The sequence below is a fragment of the Chiloscyllium plagiosum genome, unplaced genomic scaffold (genome assembly GCF_037043375.1).
Source record: "Chiloscyllium plagiosum isolate Xiang-an unplaced genomic scaffold, Cpla_swu_hap1 HiC_scaffold_6, whole genome shotgun sequence".
Taxonomy (NCBI): Eukaryota; Metazoa; Chordata; class Chondrichthyes; order Orectolobiformes; family Hemiscylliidae; genus Chiloscyllium; species Chiloscyllium plagiosum.
The window spans coordinates 3,083,205-3,105,338 of NW_028270144.1; the positions used below are offsets into that span (position 1 = coordinate 3,083,205).

General features: G+C 42.3%; 1 protein-coding gene and 1 long non-coding RNA gene across 2 annotated transcripts; one reads left to right on the forward strand and one right to left on the reverse strand.

The window, feature by feature from the left end:
* The first annotated feature begins 72 nt into the window (after positions 1-72).
* On the forward strand, positions 73-3,341 carry LOC148149698 (uncharacterized). Its single transcript, XR_015757381.1, has 2 exons — positions 73-138; positions 1,016-3,341. It is a non-coding gene; the product is annotated as an uncharacterized LOC148149698 (long non-coding RNA).
* Positions 3,342-14,508: 11,167 nt separating this feature from the next.
* Positions 14,509-21,592, reverse strand: tex30 (testis expressed 30). The gene is made up of 5 exons (XM_043691146.2): positions 21,513-21,592; positions 16,557-16,787; positions 15,997-16,048; positions 15,654-15,859; positions 14,509-15,061 (listed from the first exon to the last, which is right to left on the reverse strand). Exons 1-5 carry the CDS (start codon positions 21,546-21,548, stop codon positions 14,894-14,896), a joined length of 693 nt encoding a protein of 230 aa, XP_043547081.2. The 5' UTR covers positions 21,549-21,592; the 3' UTR covers positions 14,509-14,893.
* Positions 21,593-22,134: the final 542 nt, after the last annotated feature.

Below are 22,134 nucleotides of genomic sequence, written 5' to 3' on the forward strand. Positions count from 1 at the left end.
TTCTAGCGTCATCTTCCACGAGTCAAGGCCCCGCCTCCTCTGTCTCCCACCAGAGCAAGGCCCCACCTCCCGGCCTCCTCTGCGCGGGCAGTCGCCCTGAGGGCGGGAATCACGGGTCCAACTCGCACTGACAGCCAGGTACAGTAGTGCACCCCACTCTACTTTACTTCACCCCACACTGCCCTCGAACGGCCTTTGTACCTAAATTATTCAGTTAAGGGTGTGATTTACTGGTGGCGGTTAATAAACGCTAAAAAAATACCAGGCTGACGGTGAAAATACAATCACCAGTTGTAAGGGCACCCCTGGTGGAAAAAGACACAATCTGGCCCAATGGGCTTTACATGTAAATTAATCAATTGAAAAATATGGGTGATTCATTCTTCGCGGTTAATAAATGTTTTAAAAAACTATGCGGGGAAAATCGTGTGTAAGAGCACTTCGGGATATATTAAATAAAAAACTCCATCTACTCACCTCTGATGGTCTCCATAGCCACTACAGGGCTCTGTACTTAAATTATTTCAGTTGGTGATTTACTGATAGTGGTTAATAGAAGCAAAAATATCACAGGTGCTGGGGGGAAAAAAAGTTCATTTGTGCGTGACTGCATTTCTAGATATTTAAAAAAATTCCATCAATATAAAATTATGAGGGGCATGGAGAGGGTAAATAGACAAAGTCTTTTCCCTGGGGTCAGGGAGTCCAGAACTAGAGGGCATAGGTTTAGGGTGAGAGGGGAAAGATATAAAAGAGACCTAATGGCACCTTTTTCATGCAGAGGGTGGTATGAGTATGGAATGAGCTGCCAGAGGATGTGGTGGAGGCTGGTACAATTACAACATTTAAAAGCACCTGGATGTGTATATGAATAGGAAGGGTTTGGAGGGATATGGGTGACGTGCTGGCAAATAGGACTAGATTGGGTTAGGATGGTTGGCATAGACGAGTTGGACTGAAGGGTCTGTTTCTGTTCTGTACATCTCTATGATCCCATGGCTCTTGACTCTTCTAGTCTCTAGAAAAAAGATGGGTAACATTCAGATGCGGTTCAAAGAAAGCCTCGGGGACAGAGGGGTCCAACAACGCTGGAAGTGACCAAACAAAATAGTGGTAGAGGAGAAGTCGAAGACAAGTCAGAACTACTTTCACACAAAGCTGACACACAGTTCATCCAAAGTGTAGCACCTCAACTTGGCAATAAAAACAATATACTGCGATTGCTGGAGAACGGAAGCACAGAAAATGCTGGAAAAACTCAGCAAGTCTGGCAACATCTGTGAAGAGACAAAAATAGTTAATATTGAGTCTGAAATAATTCTTCTTTTAGAACTAAGCCATGTAGCTCAACCTTGGCTGCCGATCTTTGTATTTCTTATTCTCAGTACTTTCTATTTTTGGAATTCTGAAGACCTCAAGATATAGAACGAGTAATATCTAATCCAATTTCTGGGTACATCCACATCTCTGCTGGCATCAGCATTTCAAGATGGAGATCCAAGATGGCAGCAACCCAGCAAGTCTGAGTCCATAGTGCTCCTCCGAAGACTTGGGCAAAGTGGGCCGCTGCCTCCCCCACACTCACCAAATCATTTAAAATAGTTTTTATTTAATATAATTAGTTGCTCTGTACTAAATTTAAACAATCTAATCTCCTGTAAAAATGACTAAAGGGAAGGGAGCCCGCAGTTCTCAGCAGGCAGGAACCCCTCCCCAGCTACAGCAGAGGTGTCCGCAGCCGTACCGGGGGGGGTTACCTTTGGTGGTGAGCCTTGTGGAAGTAATTTCCAAACTTGACACGAAGATCGACGCCTTCATGGAAGAGTCCAGGAACAGATGGAATTTACTCTCGGTCGCGCTACAAAAGCACGACTGAGACATCGAGGAAATCGAGTGCTGAATTGGAGGGGTGGAGCTAAAGGCCACGACCTCCGAGACTACCGCAGAATTGGCCGTGGGTCGGGTCCGGTCTCTTGAACAGCGAGTCCAGACCTTAGAAAATCACAATCGATGACCCAAAAAAAATTCGTTTGCTTGGCCTTCCCGAACGGGAAGAGGAAAGCCAGCTCACAGCTGTTAAATCTGGAAGCTGGATCAGGCTGAGTAGGGGTGGAATGGGCCTACCGAGTGGCAATGCGCGGGCCCGGCTTGAACCAGCAGCCCCGCCCGGTCCTGATCCGGCTGCAGAGCTACAAGGAGAGGCAGATGCTCTTAGAAGCTTCCAGAAATCTAGATAAGATCCCCAAGCCATGATTTACAAAGAATCCAAGATTATGCTATTCCAGGACTTCTCCCCAGCTTGGGTCTGAAAGAGGAAGGTGTTTGACAAAGCGAAGAAGCGTTAAGGGACTTAAACGTCTAGTACTCCCTGCGCTACCCAGCGACGCTACGTTTTAGCCATGAAGGGTCCGTGCACAATTTTGGATTGCCGGAGAAGGCCAAGGAATTTCTGGACTCTCTTAGATAAATTGTAAGAGTTAATTCGAGTGGTGAATGATGTTGTTCTGACCTCCCTCCATCACCCACCCCCCACCCCGGCTCATCCCTTTTTTTTCCTTTTATTACCTTACTGTTTAATATTATCTCCGGGGGGTGGGTAGAGGGGTATATTTATTTGTTCTTCACTTAGTGATTTTCTACCCCTTTTTTATATATTTTTATATATTCATATATAGGCCGGGTGGTCTAGTTAATGTAGGTGGGGGAGGTGGTTACCTTATCCTGTTTTATCTCTGTCTTTAAGAGCGGGGCTGTTTTCCCCTGTTATTTTGTATTACTATATTTAATTATTATTTGTTGACTGTAATTTTATAGTTATATATGTTCATACATGGTATTAACATTACCAAATATATGTAGGTGTTGATGTAAGTGGGGTGGGGGGGTGTAGGGTACTCACTGTTGACTTTATCTCTGTAGTATATTTGAATTTTCTTTACTCTATCGTGGGGTGCCTGGGTCAAAGGTTGGGAGAGGATATGATCAGCTTTCGGAAAGGAAGTGATGCCCCCTGGGAACAAGGGGGAAAATCTCCGTTTAAAAATGTTTTATATTTTTTCTATTTAGAAATAGTTTTTTATTATACAGTAGCGCCTCGACTTATGAACTTAATCCATTCTGGGACCCGGTTCGCGAACCGTATCAATTTTCCCATTGTTCAGATATTTCCGGAGTCTTTTCTCTTTTTTTTGTCTCTTGGAGGTTGGTGATGCCACAAGAAAACGATCCAGAGAAACTTGTTTTTTTCTTTGTTGCAGAATTTGGAACAATTTAAAATGTTCACTGCTCTGTTGGTCACAGTTTTGTTAGGGTGATGCCTTTCAATAAAAGCCTGCACTTCACTCCATTTGCTACAAATGTCTTTGATTTGAACACTTGATACATCTTCCCTCTCTTCTTCCTCCTCTCCAGAATGCTTCTGCTGCATAACCTTCACCTGCTCCTGTTGCAATTCAACAAGATCTTCTGTGCTGAGTTCTTGTCTGTGGTCCTCCACCAGCTCCGCCACATCATCCTCGTCTACCTTCAAGCCCATATTTTGGCCCAGGGTCACAATCTCATTCACTACGTTTACTGATGTCTCCTCCTCAAAACCCTCGAAGTCTCTCTTAGGTACACAAGCTGGCCAAAGTTTCCTCCAGGCCGACTGCAACGTACGGAAAGAGATCTTGTTCCATGCCTTATCAATAAGGTTTATGCAATGGAGGATATTGAAGTGGTCCTTCTAGTACTGACGAAGGGTCAAATCTGTGTCGTTGGTGACCTGGAAACACCTGGCGAACAGAGCCTTCGTATATAATTTTTTGAAATTTGCAATGACATGCTGGTCCATGGGTTGGATGAGAGGAGTGGTGTTGGGAGGAAGGAACTTTACTTTTATGAAATAGTATTCAATGTCCAAGTCTTCTTCCAAATTTGGAGGATGGGCAGGAGCATTGTCCATTACTAGAAGACATTTAAGTGGCAAATTATTTTTTTCAAGGTATTCCTTGACAGCTGGTGCAAAAACTTCCGTCAACCATTCCATAAAAATCATTCACGTGACCCAAGCCTTGCTATTCGCCCTCCACATTACCGGGAGTTTAGCCTTCAACACATTATTGCGTTTAAAAACGTGAGGATGTTCAGAGTGGTAGACTAACAGAGGCTTAATCTTGCAATCCCCACTTGCATTCGCGCACAATAAAAGCGTTTACCTGTCCTTCATTGGTTTGTGGCCCAGTAGTGCCTTCTCCTCTTGGGTTATGTAGGTCCTTTTGGGCATTTTTTTCCAGAAAAGCCCAGTTTCATCACAGTTAAAAACTTTGTGAGACATAACCTTCATCTTCGACAAACTTATTGAATTCCTTCACAAAGTCCTCCGCTGCCTTTTTGTCTGAACTAGCCGCTTCTCAATGCCTTATTACACTATGGATTCCAGTTCGTCAACGAAATTTATCAAACCAGCCTCTGCTGGCTTTAAATTCTTCAACGCTAGCAGTGCTTGTACTCGGCGGTGTTGCCAACAAATCACGGTTTATGTGTAGAGCCTTCTCGCAGATTATAGTCTCGTTAACACGATCTCCAGCAAGCTCTTTTTGATTTATTCAAACTAATAATAATTTTTCAACCTCGTCTAACAATTTAGGCCTTTGCTTTGTTAATATAGTCACTCTTAGCCACGTCAGCTGCCTTTAGTGCCTCTTTGTTCTTTAGGATAGTACAGATAGTCGATTTCGCCATGTCTTCGCATAGCGAGATCAGATACGCGAGCACCATTTTTGTGTTTAGCTATTATTTCCTTCTTCGTTTCCAAAGTAATACATTTAGGCTTCTTAACACCACTATCACTACCACTTTTCACTTTCTTGGGAGCCATAATGAGGGCTAATTTAATGCAAAAAACAAAAAAAAATGCAAGAATGCTTGGACGTAGCAACGAACGATGTTCACAGCATGCGCACCAAAGACTAACTGAATGAGATCACGCCAGGCCCAAGAGTTTTTGCGTCCAAAGCGCGCGTAGCAAAGCAGAACAATGACAATAAAACCATGGGCTTTTTGTGTTTGTACCTTCGTTCGTACCTTGAATTTCATACGTACGTTGAAGCAAAATTTTATGTGCAATCCTGTTCGTAAACCGATGTGTTCGTGAACGGGGTCGTTCGAATGTCGAGGCGCTACTGTATTGATGTGAGTGTATTAAAGAACCTCTATTTTTGTGAATTTTATATGTTCTATGCTCGGGATGTTTTGTATGGGGCTTCTTCTCCCGAGGGGTCTCGGACTTGCCTGAACAATTATGGTTAGTCATTCAATTAAATGATGCACCTGGAATGTCAAGGGGAGTAATTCACCAATCAAAAGGAAGAAAATATTATCAAACCTCAAGAAAGAAAGGGTTGATATAGCTCTCCTACAGGAGACATATTTATTGGATAAAGAACACTTGAAATTACGATAGAGTAATTCTTTTCTTCCTTCTTTTCTTCCTTCAGCTCAAAAAGTTGGGGAGTTGTCATCCTTATTCGGAAGAATCTCCCTTTCAAAATCCTAAATCAGATAAAAGACGAATCTGGACGATATATTCTAATTAAAGCCCTTATAAAAGGAGAGGAATATGGGATCTTAAATCTATATTGTCCCCTGGCACATCCTTTTAAGTTTATAACGGAAGCCTTCTCCAAAGTGATGACTCTCGATGCTCATCATACAATTAAAGTCTCCCCCTATAATTGTATTATGGATCCGGAAATAGATAGGATTCCCAAGAGTAATGCAGGAGTATCCCCCAGATCCAGACAATTAGTGGATTTGAACGAAGAATTAGGATTAGTAGATGTATGGAGATGCCTTCACCCACAGGGCAGAGATTTTTCTTTTTACTCCAATCCACATAAATGTCATACCAGAATTGATATGTTTTTTGCCCCCTCGATTTTTTAAAATTCCATATCATCCTGTAAAATAGGCAGTATAACAATTTCTGATCATGCTGTTGTATATATGGAAATCAAGGCGAGGAACAATGAGACATTTCCCCCCCCCCCCCCCCACCTAGTATTGGCGTATGGATTCCTTCCTGATGAAGGATAGTAAATTTGTAAAGTACTTCTCTCAAGAATTTAAAACTTTTTTGGAAATTAATTCAGGTATGGCTAGCAACCCATCAATGATGTGGGAGACCATCAAAGCTTATGCGTGAGATTTGATCATCTCCTACTCGGTGACCCAGAAAAAATTAAAGGGAGAACAACAGCATCTGCTTGAAACTCGCTGAAAAGCAGCTGAAACAGCATGCGCTGACAGACCTTCTATTATCAAATTACAAAGGATTACGGCCCTTAGGACAGCTCTAAACACCACGCTTGCCCAAACGGCTAAGAGGGAAATATTATTTGCGAAACAAAGGTTATATGAATTTGGCGATAAACCTGGTAGATACTTAGCATTTCTTGCAAAGAGAAAAAAGGCCCCTCAAACTATCACGTCTATCAAGGAAAGTGCGGGTATTCTGACTCATGATCAGAAAAGGATTAACGCAATCTTTAGAAAATTTTATTCTGATTTATATAAATCGCAGGATTACAAAGACAGGACTAGGAGGATGCAGTCATTTTTTAAAAACCTGACCTTTCCGGACCTAACTCCGGAACAGGTATCGGTCCTGAATGTTCCCCTAACAAGCCAAGAAATACTTGACATAATCAGGCAACTTCAGAGCGGTAAGGCACCTGGCCCAGATGGCTTTCAAGCTGAATTCCATAAAGAATTTACAGGAATACTGGCTGGCCCACTTATGGACATGTATAACTACTCATACAGTCAGGGCTGTCTCCCGCCTTCACTGAAAGAGGCAAATATCTCTCTTATTCTCAAAAAAGGAAAGGACCCAGAAGACTGTGCATCATACAGACCAATATCCTTGTTAAATGTAGATTTTAAAATCCTTTCTAAAACGTTAGCATTGAGGCTAGAAAGGGTATTGCCATACATCATAAAGGAGGATCAGGCGGGGTTTATTAAGGGCCGTAGATGATCCAATAATGTTAGAAGGGTTTTGAATGTGATTCAAGCCTGCCATCAGGGAAAGATACCAGGAGTAGTAGTCTCATTAGACCTGGAAAAGGCATTCGACAGGGTTGAATGGTCATACCTGTTTTACACATTGGAAAGGTTTGGCGTTGTAAAGGTGTTTGCCAAATAGGTCTCAACACTGTATAATGATCCCAAAGCAGTTGCGATTACCAATGGACTAGGCTCGGATAGCTTCAGTGTGGATAGGGGCTGCCGTCAGGGATGTACTCTCTCACCATTGTTATTTACGCTAATAATCAAGCCACTAGCAGAAGCTATACGGGCTGACCCTAATATAACGGCCCCAAGGATTGGTACAAGTAAACATAAAATTACCCTTTATGCAGATGATCTTCTATTCCTCAGTTATCCCCTGATATCCATGCCTCGCTTAATCCAAGTTATTAATATATTTAGTGCATTTTCAGGCTATAAAATTAATTTTTCAAAATCGGAGGCTATGCCAATGGGCGGCCTCGCTAGTATATCCCACCTATCGGACAGATTCCCCTTTCCTTTTCGGTGGTCCTTGGAGGGTTTCTTATATTTAGGCATGTTTATCACCCCAGTATTTGGCCAGCTATACAAGGCTAACTTTGTGCATTTACTGGAGAGGATGGGGAGACCTTCCAATTTCCTGGTTAGGCAGAATAGCACCAATTAAAATGAATGTCCTGCCCCATCTCCTATACCCTGTGAGAATGCTTCCAGTGATGCTGCCGAGGCTGGCACTACGCAGATCGTATGGCTGGCTGGGTTCCTTCATCTGGAATCATAGATGGCCTCTCATTAAGCTGAGGAAGCTACAGCTTCCACAGGCATGAGGAGGACTGGATTTTCCAGATTTTAGGAAATTCAGTTAAGTTCCCTATTAAGCTACATAGTCGATTGGGTCTTGTCTGACCCGCAATCAATCTGGCTGGACATCGAGGCTTCTCAAGTAAAATGCCCACTTATTAACCTCCTATTTTCAGACAACAGGAAAATCATTATGGACCACTGTAAAAACTCTATAATACTAAATACTATTAAAGCTTGGAATATAATGCGGCAAAATGAGGGCAACCTGCATAAAACATCCCCCTATACTCTAATAGTGGGGGCATGGGGGTTTCAACTGGGGCTTACAGATGCCACATTCAAACTCTGGAGATCCAGGGGAATCCTGTTTAGGGGATCTGTTTTAAGGGGTCCTGATGTCTTTTGAACAGCTGCATCAGAAACTTGGATTACCTAATGTTGATCTCTTTTGATACTTCCAAATTCGAGATTACATACAGAAGAAGACTACGCTATTAGATAGTCTTTATAAATCAGATAGAGAACGTAGAGCGTTGTGGCCAATGGGGGTTTCTTCGGGCAGCACTATTTATCATTTATTACATGATGAAGTATCAGAAGATATGGACAATCTGCTTAAAACATAGGATCAGGATTTGGGGCTGGAAATCTCCAAAGAAATGTGGAATGACATTTGGGAAAATGCCAGAAAAATCTCCATCTGCAACAGAACCCAGGCCATTCAGTTGAAGATACTTCACAGGGCCCATATAGCACCGGACCGATTGGCAAAATTTAAGGCAGGAGCATCTCCAATGTGTCCCAAATGTAAAACAGAGGTGGGCACTCTTGCACATTGCTTATGGACCTGTCATAAGATCCGTAGATATTGGACTAAAGTAGCAAGTGCTCCGACAGAAATCTTGGGAACAGAAATTAGAGTGGATCCAGTATCTCTCCTTTTGGGCTTTTCGAGCTTACCTTCCCTGGATGAGCACAGGAAGGGATTATTTTCCATTCTCTTCCTCTGTGCAAGGAAAAATATTTTGGTAAACTGGGTGGCTGAGGGCCCCCCTGGACTTTCGAATTGGCACAGAATAATCATGGAATATTTCCCTTTGACTTCCTTACAAACATGGTGCACCAAACAATCAAATTATTCTATAAAATATGGCAGCCCTTCTTGAATTACACAGATACAGATATTTTGGCCATTCAATCAAGGGCTTTTATCTAATTGAGACAACGACCCTGGCTGGTCTGGGAGAGGAATCCCGCATGAGTACGGGTTTTGTTACGATCTGATGTTAGCACATTCCAAGCATGTACTTTACTACTCAATTTCTGTGTTATCCATCATTTTTCTTTTCTTGAGTAATGTAAGAGATTTAGTCATACTCTCTGGTTAGCTGTAGGTTAGATTTTTTACCTAGTAGTTAGTTGAGTTTCGTCTTTTTTTTCTTTTCAGTATCTCGTTTGACAGATTTTGGCTATTATTTATTTAAAATTTAATTGTATATCAATGTTTATACTTGGGTTTTTTTTAATTTGTAAACTTGTAAAAACACGTTAAATTTTCTATAAAAATATCTATTAAAAAAATTAAGATTCATTAGAATAGGTTACTTAACACCTGGTTTCATAGGTTACATTGGCACATCAACAAGCAATGAGAAATTAAGTTATGCCGTTTTCGTTCTTAATAAATGTTCCATTTCCATAAAAAAAAATCAATCTATCTCTGTCTTAAATATGCTCACCAACCTGACTTCCACACCCTGTGTGGCAATGAATTCCAATGATTCACCACTTGCTGGCTGAAGGGTGTGTTATCTCTGTTCTAAAGGGTGCCCTCGGGTCCTGGTCTCTCCTACCAATAGAAACATCTTCCTATTGTCCAGTCAATCCAGGCTGTCAGTATTGTGTAAATTTCAATTAAAACCCCCCTCATACTATTAAACTCCATTGAGTATAGATCCAGAGTTCTCAGATGTTCCTTATATGTTAACACTTTCATTCACGGAATCATTCTTGTGAACCTCCTGTGGACCCACTCCTGGGCTAGTACATCCTTCCTGAGGAATGGGGCCCAAAATTGCTCACAACGTTGTAAATATGGTCTGACCAGAACCTTATAAAGCCTAAGAAGTACATCTAGGCTTTTATATTCTCGTCCTCTCAAAACAAATGCCAACATTGTATTTGACTTCCTAACTGACTCAGTCTGCAAGTTTACCTGAAAAATCCTGGAATAGGTCTCCCAAGTCACCTTTTTTTTAACTAGCAGGTTTTGTGAAGATTTGTAGCTCAGGTTGAGGTTCTGGATGTAGGTTTGCTCACTGAGCTAGAAGGTTTATTTTCAGACATTTCATCACCATACTAGGTAACATCTTCGGTGAGCCTCCAGACAAAGCACTGCTGATGTTTCCTGCTTTCTATTTATATGTTTGGGTTTCCTTGAGTTGGTGATGTCATTTCCAGTGGCAATGTCATTTCCTGTTCTTTTTCTCAAGGGGTGGTAAATGGGGTCCAAGTCAATGTGTTTATTGATAGAGTTCCGGTTGGAATGCCATGCTTCTAGGAATTCTCATTTGTGTCACCAATCTAAAAAGCAATGGTGATAGGGGACAGCCTTGTCAACTTGCTCTGAAAATATTAAAATTGCTTGACCACACACCATTGGTGAGAACCACGGCAAGAGGGTCACTGTAAAGAACCTCTACCCATATAACAAAGGCTTCGCCCAAGCTAAACTGCTCTAAAGTATAAAAAAGGTATGGCCATTCCACCTGATCAAATGCCTTCTCTGCATCTAGCAAGATCACTAATCCTTGACCACATTGATGTTGATATGCTTAGATCATATTGAGTAACCTCCTGACATTATTAGATGAACTACGACCCTTTATAAAGCCAATCTGGTCCTCTTTAATAATGGAAGGCAACACAGTTTCTAGCCTTAGTGCATGAGTCTTGCATAGGATTTTGAAATCAACATTCAAACGTGAGATCGGCCTATAGGAAGCACAGTCCTTTATGGCCTTCCCTTTTTTAAGATTAAGAGATATTGGCCTTTCTCAAGGACGGCAGGAGGTGGTCATGACTGTACGAATCATCAAACATGCTGAGCATCAGTCCTGTTAATATGTTTATAAATTCTTTATAAAATTCACTGGGAAGTCCGTCAGGACCAGGCACCTTTCCGTTCTGAGCTGCTTCATAGCCTCCTGCACCTCTTGCACTGATAATGGGTCATTAAGGAAAGACTCTTGTTCAGGGATTACACCCAGGAGCTCCAGATTCGTGAAAAAGAAACTCCATTCTAACCTGCCCGTCCTCACAACTTCCAGACTGATATAATTTGGAGTTACAGGTTAGGTTTCCAGGCACTTTCCCTGATCAAGGTGATGGCTGGAAGGGCACCCTTTTCCTGGCAAGATCCTCTAAGTACCTGCCTGGTTTATCACCATGCTCAAACAACCTTTGTTTTGCAAAAGTAAGCTCTTTCTTAGCTGTCGTGTGATCATGGAGTTCAGTGTGGACAGAAGCGCTATGATCTTCTGAAGCTTAGCCAGTGAGGGCCTATCAATGTATGCCTTCTCTGCTGCCTTCACCCATGTTTCAAGCAGCCATTGCCAAGGCCCTCACTGGCTAAGCTTCTCATGCTTCTTACTGGCAGGGTAGGAAATATCTAATCCTCTGGCGTAAACTTTAGGGTTTCCCAGAGAATGGATGGATTACTGGCCGAGCCTGAATTAATGTCTAGGCAAGCCCTGAATTCATTGGAGAAATACTCAACAAACTTACTACCCTTAAAGATGAAGGGTATCCATTTGCCAGTGTCCCAAAGCTGCTATATCCTTACTCTTGACCAGTAAGTACACTGGAGCATGATCAGAGATAGTAATTTTGCCATTTGTACAGGATGCCACTGAGTCCAAAAGAGAGCAATCCTGGTGTGACACCAGTGCAGGTTGGAGACAAACACAAAATCCCTGCCTGTAGGGTGGAGATGCCTCCAGACATTGTCCAATTCTAGTTTAACATACTAACTATATCTATTAGTGGATTTGTAAGTTTGCAGATGACACCAAAATTGGAGGTATAGTGGACAATGAAGGAGGTTACCTCAGATTACAACAGAATCTTGATCAGTAGGGCCAATGGGCTGAGGAGTGGCAGATGGAGTTTAATTTCGATAAATGTGAGGTGCTGCATTTTGGGAAAGCAAATCTTAGCAGGACTTATACACTTAATGGTAAGGTCCCAGGGAGTGTTGCTGAACAAAGAAACCTTGGAGTACAGGTTCATAGCTCCTTGAAATTGGCGTCGCAGGGGTAGATAGGATCGTAAAGAAGGTGTTTGGTATGCTTTCCTTTAATGGACAGAGTATTGAGTACAGGAGTTCTGAGGTCATGTTGCAGCTGAACAGGACATTGGTTAGGCCTTGGAATATTGCATGCAATTCTGGTCTCGCTGCTATAGGAAGGATGTTGTGAAACTCGAAAGGGTTCAGAAAAGATTTACAAGGATGTTGCCAGGGTTGGAGGATTTGAGCTACAGGGAGAGGCTGAATAGGCTAGGGTTGTTTTCCCTGGAGCGTCAGAGGCTGAGGGGTGACCTTATAGAGGTTTATAAAATCATGACAGGCATGGATAGGATAAATAGACAAAGTCTTTCCCTGGGGTAGGGGAGTCCAGAACTAGAGGGCATAGGTTTAGGGTGAGAGGGGTAAGATATAAAAGAGACCTAAAGGCCAAAGGTTTTCATGTAGAGGGTGCTGCGTGTATGAAATGAGCTGCCAGAGGATATGATGGAGGCTAGTACAAATACAACATTTAAAAGGCATCTGGATGGGTATATGAATAGGAATGGTTTGGAGGGATATCGGCTGGGTGCTGGCAGGTGGGACTAGATTAAGTTGGGATATCTGGTCGGCATGGACAGGTTGGACTGAAGTGTCTGTTTCCATGCTGTACATCTCTATGACTGTATGACTAATTGCTTAGATTGTAAAGAGGGTATCAGGGACCTTGGGAAATCTGTCTACCTTGGGATCCATAAGACAATTAAAATCCTCCCCTATGATAATATGCCGAGATGTAAGACTAATATGTTTAGAGAATGCATCTACCGGGAGTTTGAGGGGGTAGGCCAAGGGACAGGAAACATTTAAAATACTGTATTCTTCTCCATTTATCAAAGTTTTAAGGATTCAAATCTCCTGATGTGTCTTTAACACACTCTAGTAACCTAAATGAATAATTCCTCCTAACAAGTATGACCCCGACTCCAAGTATTAAAGGATGAGAAATAAACCCGATCATACCCATTCTGCTGCAGTTTCAAATGTTCCCTATTATCCAAGTGCATCTCCTGAGAGTACCTTTTTCTCTTGACTGGTAAGTGACTCACCTTAATATTTCCAGGTACACCATTTAATCACATCACTGGCCATAACATTCTGTCGCAACATTTAGAGAAGAACTCTAATTACAAATTGCTGAGCCGCAATGAAAGAAAATCCACAGAACATAAAAACTACACAAACTAAAACAGCTACAACGAACAAACCTACAAAAGTTAAAAAAACTATGTACATCAAATACCAAAAATCAGAACCACATATAAAATGCCAATGGCACTAGCGGGTTTTGAGAAGATTTGCAGCTCAGGTTGAGGTTCTGGATGCAAGTTTGCTCACTGAGCTGGAAGGTTCGTTTTTAGACATTTCGTCAGCATACTAGGTAACATCATCAGTGAGCCTCCAGTGAAGCACTGGTGTTAGTGACCCCCTTTCCATTTATGTGTTTAGGTTTCCTTGGGTTGGTAATGTCATTTCCTGAGGTGATGTCATTTCCTGGGTTTTTTTTCTCAGAGGGTGGTAAATGGAGTCCAAATCAAGGTGTTTGTTGATAGAGTTCCAGTTGGAATGCCATGCTTCTAGAAATTCTCAGGTGTGTCTCTGTTTGGCTTGCCCTAGGATGGATGTGTTGTCCCAGTCGAAGTGATGTCCTTCCTCATCTGAATGTAAGAACACCAGTGAGAGTGGGTCATGTCTTTTTGTGGCTAGTTGATGTTCATGTATCCTGGTGGCTAGTTTTCTGCCTGTTTGTCCAATGCAGTGTTTTTTACAGTTCTTGCAAGGTATTTTGTAAATGACATTAGTTTTGCTTATTGTCTGTATGGGGTCTTTCAAATTCATTAGCTGCTGTTTTAATGTGTTGGTGGGTTTGTGGGCTACCAGGATGCCAAAAGGTCTGAGTAGTCTGGCAGTGATTTCTGAGATGTCTTTGATGTAGGGGAGAATGGCACTGAATAGGAGAATTTACCTCCCACTCAGAGGAGGTGCCTACACACCCCAAAACCCTATTTCCTGCCCTGTTGCCAATATGGCAATCGGGGAAGTTAAATACCAAAATGGGCTTAAACTGCCCTTAGATGGGGATCTAGATATTCCAACCACCTTCTTAACTCCTCCTGGTTAGGGCCACACTACAAACACAAGCAGAAAACGAGAGGTGAAAAAAATGGCAATGTGAACAAAGGAGTTAAAAGTGATTACCCCACCCACTCCCGGTATAGCTTAATTTAGAAGCTAAAAGTAAATACTGTATCCATCCCGGAGTATAATTTAACACAGATAATTACCAATAAAAACGGAAACCCAACCCTTTGCTTTGAATTTTATTTTTCTACTGTTTTATAATTATTTACATTTTCCATGACATTCTAATTTTATAATGAGGTTTGAGCCTAATTTTAAAGTGTGTTTAAACTCGTTTGCAATGTAGTTATTCAATGGCATGTATAAGTGAATATCTTAATAATAAAGTTGCTGACATATGTTTTGAATGCCCATAGAGAAACCCAATGTATAGATTGCATTAACATTTTGTTTAAATGGTCAGACATTGTTAATTAAGTCAAATTAATTTCTCAATCAATAATTGAGTTAAAAAAAATCCTGTCCAATATTTGGCGTTGGAAATTTCGAATTATTCACATCCATATTGCAAGTTAGATACACTCAGTTACATCTATGACTACACCAATCTTATTTTTCTTGAACCGTTTCATGAATCCATGAAAGCACCTCAGTGTTAATCTCAGCCATGATATCTTCTCTTGTTCTTCCTTTAACTTCCATTCCATGGTTAGCTCCTTCCACCCAATGGACTTTGACAGCCACTGACATTTGGTTCAGTATGCCTTCCAATAAATCCTACAGATACCAATAATTGTAAACTCATAATTAGATACAGATACTATCTCAATATAACAGTCTAATGGGTATAATAATACAGTAAATAAAATTAGCATATCACATTGAAACCTGCATTCTGATTACTTACTCAAACATTCTTATGATTGCTTCTCTTTTCAGTATAAAAATTACTTTATAAAATACTTAATCTGCAACAATTAAGTTCTCTCAATTATTAAGCATCCTTCATTTTTCAGATTACTATTAGTAATGACACTTGTATCTCCAGACAAATCTCATGTTAAGGCACTGAACCTGCTCCTGGTATTAAGGATGCCAGACCTATCAAAATTTATCTTTTAATGGCACTATGTAAAATGTCACAAAACATTGTGGATAATAGAGAAAGGAAGCATAATTAAACTTTATTACTATTTAAAAAGCTGGATCAACTTATGTTATTCACTCTCAGACATTGATCAATCTGATTTAAGCACACTTGATTCAGTTATATTTCCATTGAAACTATCGCTATCAAATTAATCCACAGCAGTCTATTAACATCCTCACTACTTCTATTAGTCAGGAAAATTATTTCACTGTAACTCACTTTCTCACACATTTCATCTGCTGATCCAGAAATTAGAAAGACTGGGTGACGTAACAAAAGCAGATCTTCTGTTCGGAGTTTACTCTTCTGCTTTGGTGGGTGCAGTGGGTATGACAGGCAAATGAGACCTTGCACAAGTTCTTCATTAGGGCTGTTCTTACATTGCTTGACAATACAGGCAGCAGCTCTACATCCCATGGATCGACCTAGAAAACAACGATTGTTTACATATATGTATCACTGATGATTACAATGTTTGAAGAAAACAACTTTTCATACATGTTCAATTCAATGTAGAAATTGCTAATGATAACAATGTTAATGACAAGGAAATTTCGCTTACCCCCTAGAAACCAGCTTTTTACTTCATAATCTGTTGATGATTTCAGATATTCCTGCAATAATTGTTGTTGAGAAACAAGTTATAATGTAGAATAGCAATTCATGGTGAGGGAAAAATGTTTTTTCTAAAGACTTAAGTGAGTTGCCCAATAGTTCATTGTATAGTTGAGACATGCAAACTACAAATGCTCCAGAATTAATCAACAATCTGTACTTAATTAGCCATTCTAAACCAGAGTAGTTGTGACATCCTTGGATTAGAGAGGAAATCTCAATCAGTGCTTCCATTCTTGCTCATTTCTTGTGACCAGTGCAACATATGTGGGCATTGCATGAAAGCAACAATGGTTTAGTCACCCCACAATTGCTTAGTCACCCCACAATTGCTAATCTTCTGACCTCGATTGTCAAAGTGCATATTTGAATATGGAATGGTAAAATGTGCTTCTGGAGCCCATGAATAGCACCAAAGATTGGGTTAATATTGTTAAGGGAGGAGGGAGAAATGATAAAACAAGGGTACAAAACATTGGAGTTTTATTAACAAATACTTAATCTTACCATCACTGCCCTGTAAGCTCTAATTCTGTAGTCTAGATTGAGGCCTTTGCATGTGAATCTCACACATAGGATCCCATTAGATGCAAGGAATTTCGACAAAGATATTAGTTGATGGAAATTCATGTCACCACCTGCCCCATGTGTGAGAATTACTCCACAGGTGAAAGGCACATTTGGTACTGTATAGATTGCATTCAGAACTTTTTCACCAAATGGTATTTTAAATTGAACCTAAAAAAGATCCAGAACATAAATTTATTTTGACATACTACCACACAATATCTTATTATAGTGCACTAAGTCATGTAACATGCAAACAACTTATGCTTAAAATGATGCATTTTATTGTTTTTGAATTAAAAGCAAGATCACAAAACTTGATTTACTTTTAGTAAAGAGAAATAAAAGAAGATATTTTTAGCAAGATGTCTTTTGTACAGAGTCCGAAAACACAATGGACTCCTATTTAACTTCAGCAGAAAGACCCTAGAAGGTGGTCTTTCCCCACTGCGCCTTAGTAGCAGCTGCTCCAAGCTTTAATGCATCCCTCAGCACATGGTCCTGGACCTTGGAATGTGACAGTCTGCAACACTCGGTCAAAATCAACTCCTTGCTCTGGAAGACCAAAACATTTCAGGCAAACCAGAGAACGTCTTTCACTGAGTTGATGGTCTTCCAGACGCAGTCAATGTTTCTCTTGGTGCAAAGTCAATGTTTGTCTCAATGCAAGTCCTGGGGAACAATTCATAAAGCAGAGTCCTGCATCACAGAACTGCTCTGAACAAAAATCACCATTTTACCCCAGGCTTCCCTGCAAAGACACATTCCAGAATGTGTGACAGTCACCATCCTGCCCACAGCCCCCCTGCAGCTGCTTCGAGGGCAACTTGCAGTGGAGTAGAGAGTCCATGCATACATGAAGTACCTCACAGGTAGAGTGCCCTTCTCACCAGCAACTAAGCCATGTCTTGGTGCTTGTTGGAAAATTCTGGTGATGAGGTGATTTTGACTTTTTTTTAAACCTTGACATGCTATGGAACTGAGAGCAAGGCAGTGTCCAATCCCTCCCTGCTCTGAGTCTCTCTCTCTCTCTCTCTCTGTCTGTCTCCCCAAGTCATATCATTGTGATCTTCACTTGCTCGATTATTGAAGGTCGGAAGTCAGACCACACCAGGTTATAGACCAAATAATGTATTTGAAATCACAAGCCTGAAAAAGGGTCAACGCTTCAAAAGCTTGTGATTTCAAATAAACCTGTTGGACTATAACCTGATGTTGGGATTAGAGTGGTGCGGGAAAAGCACAGCAGGTCAGGCAGCATCCAAGGAGCAGGAAAATCGACGTTTCGGGCAGGAGCCCTTCATCAGGAATGAGGCTGGTAGACTCCAGGGTGGTATCAGGAGGCTCCCAGAGACAATCAGCCTCATTCCTGATGAAGGGCTTATGCCTGAAACATTGATTTTCCTGCTCCTTGGATGCTGCCTGACCTGCTGTGCCTTTTCAGCACCGCTCTAATCTTGACTCTGATCTTCATCATCTGCAGTCCTCACTTTCGCCTATAACCTAACATTGTCCAACTTCAGACATTGTTCACTTCAGTCCAACACCAGCACCTCCACATCATAGATTATTAAGTAAAATAAGCTAGTTGCTTGAGGGGGAGAAATCAATTCCCAATAAATCGTCTGCCTTCTTTGCAAGACAATTTAAATTTGTCCCCTTCCGGGTCACCACAACACACCAGCTTGGCTTTGGGCCATCAGAACTGCTGCATCTCTTCATTGGGAGTTGCTGTGTGTGTGGGTGGTGTGAAGGCCTGATTATGTAGTTTGTGTTCATGTGTGGAGAGGGAGGAGGAGGAGGGGTCCATTATATAAGTGGGAGAGCAGTTAGCTAAAGGATTCTGCACCTGTATTTTCTGAGCAAATTCCATGAGTTAGAGTGACATTGATGAAGCAATGGATTGGTGGGTACATAAAATAACATTTTTACAAAATACTTTTAAAAATTAATACTAATGATATTATATTTTGACCTATAATCAATGGATTTTATTAATTACATTCTAAATGTAAAAATGGTTTTGGTAGCGTTTGGTTTGAAGTATCAATATGGGGTTGCATTGGAAAATAATTAGAGGGGCACTGTTTGAAGGACTCCTAAAACCCTGCTGGATTTTAATTACCAAAAGCTGAGAAAGTGGAGTCCCACCAGGACTACTTTACGGACTACAATATTGATTCATACTTTTATCTATAACTGGCCAAACCTAATACGACCCCTTCACCCACCTCCAACACACTGCATCCACCTGGACACCCCGCGCTGGCCTATTACCTGCCCTCAACCTCTTCATTTCCAACTGCCGCCAGGACATTAACCGCCTCAACCTGTCTACCCCCCTCCCCCACTCCAACCTCTCACCCTCACAACGCGCAGCCCTCCAATCCCTCTGCTTCAATCCCAACCTCACCATCAAGCCAGAGGATAAAGGGGGGCGCAGTGGTCTGGCGCACTGACCTCTACACCGCTGAAGCCAAACGCCAACTCGAGGACACCTCTTCCTACTGCCCCCTCGACCATGACCCCATCCCCCATCACCAAACCATCATCTCCCAGGTCATACAGAACCTCATCACATCTGGAGATCTCCCACCCACAGCTTCCAACCTCATAGTCTGGGAACCCGGCACTGCCCGTTTCTACTTCCTTCCCAAGATCCACAAGCCTGACCACCCCGGCCAACCCATTGTCTCAGCAGGCTCCTGCCCCACCGAACTCATCTCTACTTACCTTGACACTGTCCTATCCCCCCAGTCCAGGAACTCCCCACATACGTTCGAGACACCACCCACGCCCTCCACCTCCTCCAAGACTTCCGTTTCCCTGGTCCCCAATGCTTCATCTTCACCATGGATATCCAATCCCTCTACACCTCCATCCGCCATGACCAGGGCCTCCAAGCCCTCCGTTTTTTCCTCTCCAGACATCCTCAACAGTATCCTTCCACCGACACACTCATTCGTTTGGCCGAACTGGTCCTCACCATTAACAATTTCTCCTTCGAATCCTCCCACTTCCTCCAGACCAAAGGGGTAGCAATGGGCACACGTATGGGCCCGAGCTATGACTGTCTCTTTGTTGGCTACGTAGAGCAGTTGATCTTCCGTAATTACACCGGCACCGTTCCCCACCTCTTCCTCCACTACATTGATGACTGCATTGGCGCCACCTCGTGCTCCCGCGAGGAGGTTGAGCAATTCATCAACTTCACCAACACATTCCACCCTGACCTTAAATTTACCTGTACCATCTCTGACACCTCCCTCCCCTTCCTGGACCTCTCCATCTCCATTAATGACGACCAACCTGACACTAACATTTTTTACAAACCCACCGACTCCCACAGCTGCCTGGATTACACCTCTTCCCACCCTACCTCTTGCAAAAATGCCATCCCATATTCACAATTCCTCCCCCTCTGCCGTATCTGCTCCCAGGAGGACCAGTTCCACCACAGAACACAGCAGATGGCCTCCTTCTTTAGAGACCGCAATTTCCCTTCCAACGTGGTTAAAGATGCCCTCCAACGCATCTCGTCCACACCCCACCCCTCCAACCGTAATAAGGACAGAACGCCCCTGGTGCTCACCTTCCACCCTACCAACCTTCACATAAACCAAATCATCTGCCGACATTTCTGCCACCTCCAAACAGACCCCACCACCAGGGATATATTTCCCTCCCCACCCCTTTCTGCCTTCCGCAAAGACCGTTCCCTCCGTGACTACCTGGTCAGGTCCACGCCTCCCTAGAACCCACCCTCCCATCCTGGCACCTTCCCCTGCCAACGCAGGAACTGTAAAACTTGCGCTCACACCTCCTCCCTCACCTCTATCCAAGGCCCTAAAGGAGCCTTCCACATCCATCAAAGTTTTACCTGCACATCCACCAATATTATTTATTGTATCCGTTGCTCCCGATGCGGTCTCCTCTATATTGGGGAGACTGGGCGCCTCCTAGCAGAGGGCTTTAGGGAACATCTCTGGGACACCCGCACCAATCAACCACACTGCCCTGTGGCCCAACATTTCAACTCCCCCTCCCACTCTGCCAAGGACATGGGGGTCCTGGGCCTCCTTCACCGCTGCTCCATCACCACCAGACGCCTGGAGGAAGAACGCCCCATCTTCCACCTCGGAACACTTCAACCCCAGGGCATCAATGTGGACTTCAACAGTTTCCTCATTTCCCCTTCCCCCACCTCACCCTAGTTCCAAACTTCCAGCTCAGCACTGTCCCCATGACTTGTCCGGACTTGTCCTACCTGCCTATCTCCTTTTCCACCTATCCACTCCACCCTCTCCTCTCTGACCTATCACCTTCATCCCCTCCCCCACTCACCCATTGTACTCTATGCTATTTTCTCCCCACCCTCCTCTAGCTTATCTCTCCACGCTTCAGGCTCTCTGCTTGTATTCCTGATGAAGGGCTTTTGCCCGAAACATCGATTTCGCTGCCTCTTGGATGCTGCCTGAACTGCTGTGCTCTTCCAGCACCACTAATCCAGAATCTGGTTTCCAGCGTCCTCAGTTATTGTTTTTACCTCTAATACGGTAGGTTTCAACGCTCGCAAGTCAAATAAATAACCTTGAGTACTATGAACGTGCTTGGCTGAGGGATTGAGTTTTAGGTTTGGCTGGGGACAGTTCAATAAGTTCTGGTCTTCAATCGCCAGCTGCATCATCTTACAGACACAACGAAGGCAGCGGCTGTTTGGAGTTTGCAAACGAGCAATTGGAGCACATTAAATATTAAAACTGAAACCCCGATAAGGAATAATGTGATCACCCAACCCCAGTTCAGTTCACAACTTCCAAATAACCCACAGCAGAAAAATAACAGAGCAGCAGCTCGACATATTCAGAATTTGTTGAAAACAATTAAGAAACACACCGTTTCGATTAAGGCGAAATCCTTCAACTTCTGCATGGTCAATCAATTTAGCTGTTAGTACCACCTCCACGAAAAGCATCACATGAACTGATGCTCTATCATTCGCCAACTCAGATGCCACTCATTGATCAACTTAAATAAGTCAATTGTCAACCGCATCTAGTTAGTAAACAGTATTATTAATTTTCATCCACTTCCAACTTGTTAATAATGCAGAAAAAATAAACAATTTAAATTAAACATTTTGCAGATTTAGTTTTAAGTTGCTGTAAAAGTTTCGAACTTCGATTTCTCGCTAGGCCTAAACTATTCTTGAGAGTGGGCGGTGAGCTACTTTCTTGAACTGCTCCAGTCAATGTTGTGTCGGTACAAATACATCCGTAATGCTGTTAGCGAGGCAGTTACAAAGTTTTGATCCAGATTCTGGGTATTTGAATCTGTGTTTCAATAATTCTTCTAAGTTGTTTTATGGAAAAATTGTTTTACTTTACTTTTATTGCTTTGTATCTGTAGAATTGTCCAATGATTATGCTTGCCAAAACTTAGCAATCAATATGTTCATTATATGATATAGATGATATGTACTATTGATAAAACAAACTTGCAGTAGTTTGAAAACAGA